Genomic DNA, 14,219 nt, shown 5'->3' on the forward strand with positions numbered 1-14,219 from the left:
TACAAACAGAAGCAATGGATGAAGGTTTGCAGAAGCTGTCAGTCAAGGAGCATTCTGGAAGAGAATGTGACTGGAAGGAGACTGTTAAAAGGAAACATCCAAACTGTTGGAAGGACTGAGATGATCCTCTTCTTACTGATTTCTCTCTATTGTTTCAGAAAGTGAATCAAAGATCCTCAACCCTGCTGGCCACATCCTTCATTCAAGACTACAATATTATTCTCAATTTAGGATTATTTAAGATCAGGGAAACCCCAAACCCACTCTCCTATTCAATTTCCTTTTCCTCCCCCTTCCTTAAATAAGCCCCTTGTTCCAACCATTTAAAGAGTGAATTATCAATTAGACATATTAGGAAACTTACTCTGAACTGAATTCTAGTTTGTCACCAACTGAAGAGATTTAACTGAAGTGGGAGGGAGACAAAGGGAGGGTGGCAGATCTGATTCCTCATTACCATAGTCCTTAAAGAACAACTATCTAATACAATGGGGAACAGTTAGGTCTGGATAAAACTTGCATCATATACATTGTATTTTAGGCTGGAGGCAATAAGGAACCAATGAAATTTCTTGAGCGCAGTGACATAGCCAGATTTTTACTTCAGGAATATCAATTAAGCAGCTATGAAGAGTGGACTAGAAAGGGCAGAAACTGGAGGCAGGCTAATTGGACTAATTGCCCAATAGTCCTGGAAAGAAGTGATGCACTAGATTAGAGTGGCAACCTTGTGAGTGGAGAGAAAAGGAGTGGATGTAATATATATTGCTATGGCAAAATCAATAAAACAAGGCAGGTAATTGGATCTGATGGTAAAATGAAAATGAATAAAAGTTGATCCAATGACTAGAAGAATGCTGGTATCCTCAACAGAAATCAAGAAGTCAGGAAAAGGGATGTGTTTGGCATCAGGAGAGAAAAGGTGGGGAGATACTGAGATACTGAGTAGATATACTGGACTTGGCCTATGGGTTATCCAGGTATAGCTGTCCAGTAGGCAATTGGCAAGGCAGATGATGCCCAACAAATGGACACCCAGCCTTCACTGTAAAGACCGACAGTGAAGGAGAACCACAAACTTTATTCTAATCTTGAATAGCTGGTACAATGGATAGTCAGTCTTAGAGCCAAGAAGACTTGAGTTCAAGTCTAGCCCCTAACAGGCTGGCTGGCTGTGACCCCACTCTAAATTGATGCTCTAAGGCAACTCTCCAAGATTTCAAATTGCAGAGAAGGTAGTTACCTTGAAAACATTGATCCAGTCCCTCATCCTATCCCTTTCTAATCATTACAACTTTTTCCTTACATTAAAACTTAAACTTGTATCTCTGTAACTTGTAGCCAGTGCTCTGGAAGCACCTGGAAAGGAAAATAAGTCCATTCCTGCTTCCATAGGACATTCAGAAGAGAGTAGTTCTCTTCTCCAAGCTAGGAGCTGCAGTTCCTTCAATCAGTTTTCTTATTTCATGAACTCAAGGTCTTTCATCATCTGGTCATTCTCCAACTTGATCAACATTCTTCTCAAAATATACCCAGAACTGAATACCTAGATATAGTCTAACTAGGGCAGAGCTGAGTAAGTGTATCATCCATAATGCTCTGGATAATGAGGCCTGAGGTGGCATTAGCTGACTTGACTCTGGTCTAAAACTGGTGACTCACTTTGAACTTTCAGTCCACTAAAACCTCCAGGGCTTTGGGAAATGTAACTGGAATCATAAAATTCCAGGTTACTTAGTCCAACATTCCTTCACTTCATAGAGGAGGAAACTAATGTCCAATGTTCTTATTAGGGTCATAACCATCCTGTTGACAGGTTACCTTAGAAAGGTCTTCCTTAAGTTTAGATGGAAAAAAATTGGGTCTTTATGCAGATATTCTTTTTTTTCTGAGGGCTCATTTTAGCCAGCTTAAATGGTAGGCCAAAAAGATTTCAGCTAGCTGCCACTGTGGAGACATTCACCTGTCCAAAGAAAAAAGCCTAATATTTCATAAGTGGTTTATCAATTGCTGAAGGATGTGACTAGAGATTTTTCATGAATATCCCATGTCTAAGAACTAAGATGGAAGAAAAAAACTTCCCCAAGCAAATGTGTTGTTCATAACATTCAATTTCCAAAATTAGGACAGAGACTTTTTTCAGAAACAATTTCTCACCTCAAGCTCTTCATTCTGTCTCTGTAAGTCTTCAAGAATGACCTGTAGCTCCTCTTCATCCTCACTCTCACTCTCACTCTCAGAGGAATATTCCTCTGTTTCACTCCGGCCATGCTGCTGACGACTAGAATGGTAAAGGGGATAACAAGTTTCATGTACCAGTGCAAAAAGACGTTTGCCTGTGGTTTGGTGCCGTCAATACTGATTAGGTACCTAAAATGGTACCACTTTTATTAATGGTGCTTGAATTCAAGCACCATTAATAAAAGTGGTACCATTTTAGGCAAAGGGAAAGCTGAATGAGGGTTAATATGAAGATTTTTGGGCTTTTGTTTTGTTTTAAGTAGGGAAGGAAAATGATAAGGCATAAAAATCCTCAGATTACAGACACAATGGTCAGAAATTATGGCAAGCCTTAGGAGAAGGATGGGGAGGAGAAGGAGTTGTTAAGGTAATATTTTTGGAGCTTTCCCAGTCTCTTCCTTACCTTTGAATTTCAGCAATTTCTGCTCTGAGACGTTCTATCTCTTCTTTTTCTGAAGCAATCTGTCTCCGGAGGAATTGTTCCATGGCTAGGAGCTCTTCTTGTTCAGTCAGAATCTCATTTTCCTAAAACAACAACAAAAAAAAACACAAAAACTCTCTGAGGAGGTCCTGAATTTTTCATAGAAGACTCTATAAAATCCAACATTCCTTTTTTTAAAATTTTTATTTAATTAGTCAATTTAGAACATTTTTCCTTGGTTATAAGAATCATATTCTTTCCTTCCTCTCTCCCCATCCCTTCCCATAGCCTTCCCATAGTAATAGAAGTCCATTACATTCGATTGTACCACAGTGTTTCCATTTCTGTGTTAAATGTTCTCTTGGTTCTGCTCCTTTCCCTCTGCATCAATTCCTGGAGGTCATTCCAGGAGAACAAGTAAATTTAAATCAACAAAGAGACCAGTATTTCAATGGGAACTATGGGCCTACTTTTGGCTAATGAGATAGTCAATGTCCAGTTTCATATTTGTCACTGCTAGCCATAACAAGTGATGCAAGTGTGCATCAGTTAGTCTAGATCTGGTTGGAGATTTTAGATGTTTCATTATGGAAAAAGGCTATTCACAGACATAAGTGCTGCCAAAGATGGTTGCCATTTTGAATGCATGGTTCCTGAGATTAGGATATGTCTCAGAGGGGAGAGATGCATAGAAATTAGGCAAGCTGCTTAACTTGAATGCATCTTTCAGAGAGTCACAATTCTGCAGTTCAACCAGTTCCACTTGGTAAATTGTACTCACATTTTCAATGTCAATAGAAAATGGGTTATGGAAAAGCTATATGTCCTGTTCTTTAAATCTGAATTGGAACTCCTTTTGCAACTTTTCCAGTGAATCCATACATGTTCTTTTGGGAATGCAATCAAGGGTTTTTCCACTAACAGATTTTGAGTTAAGGGGAGATGGCAGAAATTTTCCTCCTTCACTTGTTTGATAAGAAAGTCTAATTTCATTTCAAATGCTTTCACATGTGATTGCATATCACAGATGAGCTTCCCTTTTCCTTGAAGTTGCACATTGAAGCTGTTGAGTAGCTCTGTTACATCTGTCAGAAAGGCAAGGTGTCATTTCCATTCTGCATCATTTAGCTCTGGTACTTCTTTGTTTTTTGAAAGCATAAAAGCTGTAATCTGTGGAAGTAAGTCATAGAAATGTCTCAAAACTCTCCCTCAACTCAGCCAATGGACTTCTGTATGGCACAGAACATCTTCATAGGCAACATTTAGAGCTCAGACAGAAATTTCTGAAATTGTCTGTAGTTTAATGCATTAGCTCTAATGATTAACACAAGATACCACAATTTTCATAACAGAGTCCCACTTCAGTGACTTACTACATAGCAGCTCTTGTTGGCAGATGAGAATGGCTAGGTTTGTCCATCTCTTGGTTAATGTGAGCAATTACTCCTTTCTTAGACCCCACCTTGCTAGGAGCACCATCAGTTGTCACACTGGCTAGTTTAGCTCAGTCCAGCTCCAAATCCTTCACAGTTTGGGAAACCTTTTCATTGATATACTCTCCTATAGTTGTTCCTTTGATGCTTTGCAGTGCAGCAAGCTCTTCTGTGACTTTGAAATTGTCATTCATCCCACGAATAAAAATTAGAAGTTGTGCAGAATCATGAACATCATTGCTCCCGTCAAGTGCCAAGGAAAAATAGGAAAGTTTTCTTGTGGAGTTTTGCAAATGCTGATGCAAATTGTCTCCCATTTCTTCAATCCTTTGTGTAATTATAGATCCTGCAAGACTAACTGTACCAAATAAGTCTGCCTTTCCTGGACACATCTCTTTAGCAACAGAAAGAAGGCACTTTTTTTTTTTTAACCCTTGGCAATGGGGGTCAAGTCACACAGCTGGGAAGTGTCTGAGGCCAGATTTGAACCTAGGACCTCCCTGGCTCTCAATCCACTGAGCTACCCAGCTGCCCCCAAGAAGGCACTCTTTAACAAATTCTCCCTCCATGAATGGTCTGCCAGTGCATGCTATTAGCTTGGCAATTGAAAACTTGCTCGCAGTGATGAAATATTTAGCTGCTTCTGCTTCACAAAAGTAGTTTGCTGAATTGTCAATTATTTTTCAGTTTTAATATTTTATCTTTTCTCACATCTCCGACCAAACAATCATATTTATCTTTATGTTGAGTTTAATAATGTTGACGCAAACTGTATACCCAGGCACTATATTCTAGCATATCAAACACACAGCTTTTTCCTTGTACTACATGAAAAAGTAATCATAAGTCCACGGTTCTTTGAATATCCTACACTCTGGGTCAATTTTTCTCTTTCTTGACGTCATTGTTTCCTAAGGATTCCAAATTGGTATTAGTAAAATACATACATATAGCTATATATTAGACTGCCCATCAGTGCAGTCTGATCCGTGTCCATCAATGCAGCCTTCCCTGTCCACATCATTTCAGCTTCACCAGTGGCCATATTGGTGGAACTCCACTTTTACCTCAGGCTCACACTAGTGTGGTGCAGGAACCAGCATGATTACAGAGCCAGTTCCTCCACCACCTTTCCAGTTCACAACCCTGTGCAAACCCATGGGTCAGACCCATGCAATCAGATTCCACGGCAGGAAAAAAGAAGGCACCACACTAGTGTGTGTCCTCTTGCAGTCTGTATTTATGGATCTGTAATTATAGATCGTAATACGAAAAACACATGCCTCACTTCCCCCACATAGTATAATGGCCCCTATAACCTCCCTTTGCCCAAAAGTCTCTTCCCACATTACTACACAGTACAATGGTCCCCATACTCCCCTAGATGCACAACATAATGGGTAGGAACCATTATATTGTGCATCTAGGGGAGTATGGGAGCCACTGTACTACCATGTTTCCCCAAAAATAAGACACTGTCATATTAATTTGATCCAAAAAAAAAACAGGGGGTGTCTTATAAAACACCCAGTTGCAGTGGTGGGCTTCTCACAGTAGAGGCCCCACCACTGATGTCACAGGCCAGATCACCGCTATCCGATGCCTATATAGAGTACTGGAGGCGGTGCTGGGCCTGTGACACTGTATACTGCTGTCTGGGATAGCAGAGGCTGCAGCACTGACTTTGATGGGCCTGTCACACCTTGCACAGACCCATCACCACCACCATTATACCAGGCAGCAGTATACACAGTAAAGAATCCCCTTCCCCAAATCACCACTCACCATGCTTTGTGCAGCCACATAATCCTTTGCACGGCGCCTTGTTTTAGAACAAGGCGCCGTGCAAAGGATTATGTCACCAGAAGCAGTACTATGAGTGATGTCGCACTTTGCAGCACCGCCACATACAGTACTCCAGGAGCACAGGATCCGCATCCTGTGCTCCTCTCACAGACCACCAATGAAAGAGGTTCTCCTTCCGGAAGTGAGGTGGGGGTCAGATAAATGGCCTCAGGGGGCCCGCAGGCCATAGTTTGGGGGCCCCTGATTTAGGATCTACATCCCCAATCATATCCCCATTGACCCATGTAATCAAGCAGTTGTTTTTCTTCTGTGTTTCTGCTCCCACAGTTTTTCCTCTGAATGTGGATAGTGTTCTTTCTCATAAGTCCCTCAGAATTGTCCTGGGTCATTGCATTGCTACTAGTAGAAAAGTCTATTACATTTAAGTGTGCCACTGTGTATCCGTCTCTGTATATAATGTTCTCCTGCTTCTGCTCCTCTCACTCTGCATCAATTCCTGGAGGTCATTCCAGTTCACATGGAATTCCTCCAGTTTATTATTCCTTTGAGCACAATAGTATTCCATCACCAACAGATACCACAATTTGTTCAGCCATTCCCCAAATGAAGGGCATCCCCTCATTTTCCAATTTTTTTGCCACCACAAAGAGCTCAGCTACGAATATTCTTGTACAAGTCTTTTTCCTTATTATCTCTATGGGGTTCAAACCCAGCAGTGCTATAGCTGGATCAAAGGGCAGATAGTCTTTTAAAGCCCTTTGGGCATAGTTTCAAATTACCCTCCAGAGTAGTTGGATCAATTCACAACTCCACCAGCATTTATGTCCCAACTTTGCCACATTCCCTCCAATATTCATTACTTTCCTTTGCTGTCATGTAAAATCCAACATTTGTATTTATTTTTTTCTTTTTCTTTTTATAATATTTTATTTGACCATTTCCATGCATTATTCATTAAAGACAAAGATAATTTTCTTTTCCTCCCCCCCACCCCCCATAGCCGACACGTGATTCCACTGGGTATCACATGTATTCTTGATTCGAACCCATTGCCATGTTGTTAATATTTGCATTAGAGTGTTCGTTTAGAGTCTCTCCTCTGGCATGTCCCCTCAACCGCTATAGTCAGGCAGTTGCTTTTCCTTAGTGTTTCTACTCCCACAGTTTGTCCTCTGCTTATGAATAGTGTTTTTTCTCCTAGATCCCTGCAGATTATTCAGGGACATTACACCACCACTAATGGAGAGTCCATTACATTCGATTATACCACAGTGTATTAGTCTCTGTGTACAATGTTCTCCTGGTTCTGCTCCTCTCGCTCTGCATCACTTCCTGGAGGTTGTTCCAGTCTCCATGGAACTTCTCCACTTTATTATTCCTTTTTGCACAATAGTATTCCATCACCAACATATACCACAATTTGTTCAGCCATTCCCCAATTGATGGGCATCCCCTCGTTTTCCAATTTTTGGCCACCACAAAGAGTGCAGCTATGAATATTCTTGTACAAGTATTTTTCCCCATTATCTCTTTGGGGTACAAACCCAGCAGTGCTATGGCTGGATCAAAGGGTAGACATTCTTTTATCGCCCTTTGGGCATAGTTCCAAATTGCCCTCCAGAAAAAATCCAACATTTTTAAAAGAATCCAAAGCTCTAAATTTCCAAGAGCTATAAGGCAACCAACATACAAGAATAAATTCAAGATTGAAGAGATTAGCTCTGCTTCTTTTTAATTTTTTTTTTTTTACTATTCAATCACCCATCCATCTGTGTCAGCAACTTTAAACTTCCTTCTCAAATACCACCTTAGGTCCAAAGTGACATTAGCTACATAAAACCAGTAAGATAATTAGTGGAGGTATAGAAAAGGCTCATAGTGGGTGCTGATTTTCAAAATAAATGAAAATAGGGAGCCTAGGTGGCTCAGTGGATTGAGAGCCAGGCCTAGAGATGGAAGGTTCAAATCTGGCTTCAGACACTTCCTAGCTATGTGACCTTAGGCCACTTAACTCTCACTGCCTAGTCCTTACTGTTCTTCTGTCATGGAACCAATAGAGTTGTTAGTATTGATTGTAAGATGGAAGGTGAGAATTTTTTTTTTAAAGATTATTTTTGGTTTCTACCAAATAAAAACCAGGGTGAACAGAAGTGAGATGGCTAAATCACAGCCAGTTAATACAATGACTGAAATAATTAGTGCTAAATTGGGGAATGGCTGAACAAATTGTAGTATGTGTTGGTGATGTAATATTATTGTACTATATGAAATGATAAGCAAGATGATTTCAGGAAAAGCTGGAAAGATCTGCAGGAATTGATGCAAGCAAAATAAGCAGAACTGGGAGAAAATCGTAACAGCAATACTGGATGATGATTATTTGTGAAAACATGGATCCTCTCAGCAGTGCATTGATCTAAAGACTTATGATGGGGAATACTACACACTTTCAGAGAAAGAGCTGTTGAAGTTTTACATCAGCGTAATTATAGTTTAGTTAGGTATGAGTTTGTTCTTACAACAATGGCCAATATGGAAGTGTGTTTTGCATAACAAAAAAAGTAATTTCTTAAAAATTAGCTCTAAATAAACTTTTTCTGCGTGATTCTCATAGAAGCAATGGTTCTATTTCTTCAGAAGACCTTAGGAATTAATCTTTGGTCTAACTTCCATCAACAAAGATATTTTGAGATTTCTTGAAAACCTTTTTAAAAAACAAGAGTAGGTTAAGAACACATTACAAAAGGGAATATACATCTTACTCTATGCAATCACAAAAACATTGTGTAATTTATGTCACACACTATAATTGTGGAGTAAAGAATATTATCTCAAGACTTGGAAAAAGACTCTGCTTTTGCCCTATACTCATGTTGGTGAAGGCATAGCATGTGTGCCCCAGTGGCATGGAGGGGGCTGCTCCTCTCCACTGCACCCAAGGAAAATTTTTCACATGCCCCGCCCCTCTGCCGAGAAGCCTAATTCGAGCACTTCTCCTCCTGTCCCATCTGGAGTAATGCTTGAAGGTAGATTGAAGGTGTGATTTGGGCATCCAATCTTTAAAAGGTTCACCACTGCTGACCTATACACTTGGACAAAGCAAACTCTAACTCTATACCTACAGTGTGTGAATCTTAAAAACTACTCAGACTGTACTTTAGAAGATTTTATTTAGCTATTCCCTTATTGTAATAATGGAGATACTTGGTCTAACAAGAATCAGGCATGTATTGGTAACTTTTAAAATTACTCCACCCTAATTAGATGTACGTTAGGGGAAGATAAAGTTGTAAACTCCTGATTGAACAACGAAGGTACTTAACTCATACCTTATAGTAAAGCTAGAACCTTAAACTAACTCTATTTTTAGATCTAATACAAAAAGGTGTTAAATACCTACTGTAAAGGTTACATTAATCACAAAAAGGTCAAGTAACTTACAAAAGGCAAGCTTAACAAAGGTGTGAAGTACTCAGAAAATAGACTCTAACCAGAGAAGGTGAGAACTAAAGAGTGATGAGAACTAAGAATGGGCAGTCCTAGAAAAAAGTGCCTGTGATTGGTAGATGTGAAAATTTAGGGGAGGTGACATAAAATTTCTTTAAAAGGAGGGGCAAAAAGTCAGTTCAAGAGATTGAGTTCAGTGGAGGACTGGAACCCAGTTTGGAAACGGCCTCGTGGTGAGTGATAAGACTGACTCCCTTACCCTTAGGCTCAGGGAGGCCAATTTGTCCAAGGCCTTTAACTACTGCCTGGCTCAGCCTGAGCCAGAGCAGTTTAAATTAATTCATATTCTCTCTCATTCTCTCTCTCTTTTCCTCTCTCTCTCTTTTCCTTAATTCCTTCTCTCCATATTAATTAAAATCTCCATAATTCCCAGCTGACTTGGGTATTTCATTATTTGGGAATTTTCCCTGGTGACCAATTAATCAGATTTTAAGTCAAAACACTAAAATTATCTTTACAAGTGTTCACATCTTTTCCCAGTAAAAGAGTACTTTCCAATCAACTCTAGAAAGGCAAACTAAAATTTCACTGTAATGGGAAGAAGGGCCCTGATTCTTTTTTTTTAATTGTTCAAAACCTATTTCCATGTTATTCATATTTTCAATAGAGTGATTTTTAACATCAAAACCCTAATCATATCCCACTGAACCAAGTAATCAATTATGTTTTTCTTCTGTGTTACATTGTTCCCACAGTTCTTTCTCTGGATGTGGAAGCATTCTTTCTCATACAGTCCTCTGGATTGTCCTGGGTCATTGCATTGCTGCTAGTAGAAAAGACAATTACATTCAATTGTGCCACAGTGTATCTGTCTCTGTGTACAATATTCTCCTGGTTCTGCTCCTTTCCCTCTGCATCAGTTCATATGGAATTGCTCCAGTTCATTATTCCTTTCAGCACAATAGTATTCCATCAGCATCAGATACCAAAATTTATTCAGCCATTCCTCAATTGATGGGCACCCCCCATTTTCCAATTTTTTGCCACCACAAAGAGTGCATCTATAAATATTTTTGTACACTCATTTTTCCTTATTATCTCTTTGGGATACAAACCCAACAGTGATATGGTTGGGTCAAAGAGTAGGCATCCTTTTAAAGAAGGGCCCTGATTCTTATGAAATAACTGTATTGATATTTGGTTTTATTTAGCAAAAAAATTCAATTCTCTATCTATAAAAACATTTCATAATAATTTTGGTTATATCTACTGATTGCTAATGTGGAGGATGACCTTCACGGACCACACTCTGGGAACCACTGCTTTCATTAATTCACTTTATTGGTTAAAAAAAAAATCCCTTAAAAGCCTATTATTAATCTAGTCACTCCATTCTCTGCAATGCAGCATGTATAACTGAATTTTCTTGAGGCACAGAAAGAGGAAAAATAGCTAGAAAATATTAGAGACTAAAAATGCAATACCTGGGCAAGTAGAATATTTATAACCTCTTCATTTTCATTCATTTCTTCTTTGGAAACATCCTCTTTTGAAAGGCTGGCAATCTCTTGGGCAATCTTGGTTTCGCACTCCTGTCAAGTCAGACAAGTGATTAAGAGACCAGTTATTTCATACTCATGACAGCTTTCAGAGAGTTGCAAAAGATTTGTCATTCACATTTTTCTAAAATGTTTCTTCTGAAAGATTACATTTCTGTTTCTTTTTCTAGAATTAAAAACAATGGTAGTCAAGATAATCATTTGTCCACTTTTATATTACATAGCATTTATTCATATCCAAAAAAAAGTATTATGAGATAATGCATTCTGTAAAGGAAATGTTTACAGTTACTACTTTTGACACTGACACTACTTACTTCCCTGACATTCTAAGTGAAAGACTACTACACTTCCACGCTGAATCAGAACCCAAAATCACAGAACCCTGACAGCATGCATAACCTTCCCTTCTTCCTTATATTTCACTTCAAAAAGGTAAAAACAAAAAACAAACAAAAAAACAGAAAAATTGGGAAGCCTCAATTTAATCTTTTCCATATTGGCCTAGTCATTAAGTAAACTGACAAATAAATGCTATGTTCAGATTTATGTTATCTATGTTCTCTTAGAGAGATACAAGAAAACAAAATCTGTATTTCCGCCTCTTGGTAAGCCAGGGACCAGGACCTAGAGCTGACAAGAATAAGCAGGAGTTTCACATAACTTAAGAGTTAAAAAATTTATTCATGGATTGAGTTGGTTTGTCACTGGAAACCAATTCAAATCTCATGTTTAAAGGAAAAGAAAAGAACACAGAAAATAGGGACAAAAGGAAGCAAAAGATTTAAGAAAATGAGGATTTGTTAGTGAGAACAAGGGAAAAATAAAAGCAATCAAGATTCTGAAGGACCGTACTCACATCCTTCCCAAAGCAATTCTGTTTGGGGTAGGGAAGGAAGGGGGGAAGGTAGAGCAAGCAATACCCACAAAGCATTTTCCCTTCTGAAAGAAAATGAAAAATAAAACAACTGACCCTTCACCCAACAACAAATCCCCAACTTCTCTATCACAAAGGTGCACCTGAGTTTTGTTTGTTTTTTTTTTTTAACACTATACAAAATTAACTTTCTAACTGTCCTCAGCTCTAAGATTCCTTAAAAACTTGGCCTAAAGGTGAGATCCAAGAGAGCTAATAGGTTTCAGAGTTCACCAGGTGCTACAAATGCAAGCGCTAAACTTTCATTTGAAGCCTCATTCCTAGTTATTAGAAGTTAGCTGAATACCAACACTCATCTTAATGAATAAAAAACTAAGATTTGCTTTTTACTCTCTCTCCAACTCTCTATCCCACATGTTTTTCTCAGATCCTAAAACTGATTCATTCCAGAGTTCAGAAGACTTCAGCAATCCCTTAATCAGTGCTCCTAAGTCCATCTAGAACTGTCTACAAATATTATAAACTAGATAAATAATACATCATGCTCAATTTGACTCTTAAAAAATTAGTCAAGCTCAAAAAAAGCATATAGAATAATGTTTTAGCTAAGTAAAATGAATAATTGGTTTTTTAAATTATTTTTTATTTTAAGTTCCAATATCAAAAATGTCACTTGGGAATTAAAGTGAGTGATCGAAATCACTTGACAACAATGTTCATCAAGAAACACAACTTAACAGGGGCAGCTATTGTAGCTCAGTGGATCAAGAGCCAGGCCTAGGCCTGGAGGTCTTCAATTCAAATCTGGCCTCAGACACTTCCTAGCTGTGTGACCCTGGGCAAGTCACTTAACCCCCACTGCCTAGTCCTGACCACTCTTATGCCTTGGAACCAATATACAAGTATTGACTCTGAGATGAAAGGTAAGGTTTAACTTTTTAAAAACACAATTTAAAAGAAAAAACTAGGGTGCAAAGATTTCCAGTCCTATATATATTGTGGATAATAAATTATAAAAATGGCACATGGAAATAAGTACTTACTTGTCTTTTTGCTTCTCTTAATTTCCTTTTGAGGGCTGTTAAAATTCTTTGTACCTCCCATAACCTTTCTTCCTTGGATAAATCTTTTATTCCTGCCTGCAAATCTCGGTGTAGACAGTTCAAAAGAAACTCCTAAAAAAAAAATACCACAGAAATATCATTTGCAATTTCTTACATCTGAAATGTATAACTAGGTCTTTTCCAACTTTAAAAATACTATGTGCCACTTCTAAATGTTATCTGGTCTAATATGGCAAAGCAATGTTACATTGAAAATGCTAACTGAAAATTAATTTCTATTTGTTTTGCTTAGGATTTTATTACTGTGTTTTCATTTCCAGTTTGCTTTTATTTCCTAAGCACTGTCCAATGATGGGGCAAATAACTCTAAGAGCACAGGAGGTAGGTAAGAGATGCAAGCCAATAATTTCAAAATCTGCTTCAGGTAAACAACTGCAATAACAAAACAATGCCTAATTATCCCATTGAAAAAATTTCATGGAATATTTATCACCAAGGTTTCTCCTCCTCAAGAACTATGCTATGTTCATTATAAGGTAATCACTTAATAATGATATCTCAAAGATTAAAACGCCTTTAGGGGTTTCTACGGATTCTTAACCTGTTTTGCTCTCAGTAGAAGTCTGGTGAATCCAATGGACCCCTTCTCAGAGTATGTGTTCAACTCCATAAACTACAGAGGATTATTTTTTTTTAAAAACCACAATTATACTGAAATAGTTATTAAAATGTTTTTTACAAGTTCAGAGACTCTAGATCTTCTGATGCCAATCCATTCCTTTGCCAATCTCACTTGCTTTTAATTTTTCCTATTTAGAACATTCAAATTGTTTTATTACTAACCCAAATTCCTATATGTTTAGGTACACCTATTTCTAATAATTTCTCGAAAGAAACAGAGAAAAATTAATAACAATAACAGACTTACCTATACCTGAAAATCTTTACGATAACCTGTAACCATATCTCATCCCTGGGCTAAACCTTCTCCCTTATAAATTCTCATAAAGGGTAATTTAAAATTGCTAATCTTTGTGAGCTTTTTAAAATAATATATCACCATTCATTTTTATATTTCTCAAACCATGGCTAACAAACTAGAACTAGGGTTCAAATCTTCTGAAGCATTGCAATTATTTAAGAAAATTCAGCAAACAAAAATAAGAGAACATTTTCATCTCTGATATTAGATATTAGAAATCGGTTACTAGAATACAAAGAAACCTGATGTTGGTTAACATAGATGATTATTATTTGACCTTATACTTCACTGTATCTGTATACTGAGTTCTCTCAGTTATCTCAGTGTTATATGAATTTCCCTCAAATTAGTCTATGGCTTAAGATATTCTTCCTGTGACTTATGCTTTG

At 38.0% G+C, this 14,219-nt stretch overlaps 1 protein-coding gene across 3 annotated transcripts in view; it reads right to left on the minus strand.

The window, feature by feature from the left end:
* RALBP1 (ralA binding protein 1) overlaps positions 1-14,219 on the minus strand; it is a 54,222-nt gene that overhangs the window by 5,519 nt on the left and 34,484 nt on the right. For all 3 annotated transcript variants that reach the window (XM_056823656.1, XM_056823655.1, XM_056823653.1), the window contains 4 exons: positions 12,828-12,959; positions 10,833-10,940; positions 2,645-2,766; positions 2,158-2,281 (listed from right to left, as the gene is read on the minus strand). In XM_056823656.1, coding sequence (XP_056679634.1) covers positions 2,158-2,281; positions 2,645-2,766; positions 10,833-10,940; positions 12,828-12,959 — 486 coding nt within the window. The remainder of the gene's footprint in view (positions 1-2,157; positions 2,282-2,644; positions 2,767-10,832; positions 10,941-12,827; positions 12,960-14,219) is intronic.

The sequence above is a fragment of the Monodelphis domestica genome, chromosome 3 (assembly GCF_027887165.1).
Source record: "Monodelphis domestica isolate mMonDom1 chromosome 3, mMonDom1.pri, whole genome shotgun sequence".
In the NCBI taxonomy this organism is placed as follows: domain Eukaryota; kingdom Metazoa; phylum Chordata; class Mammalia; order Didelphimorphia; family Didelphidae; genus Monodelphis; species Monodelphis domestica.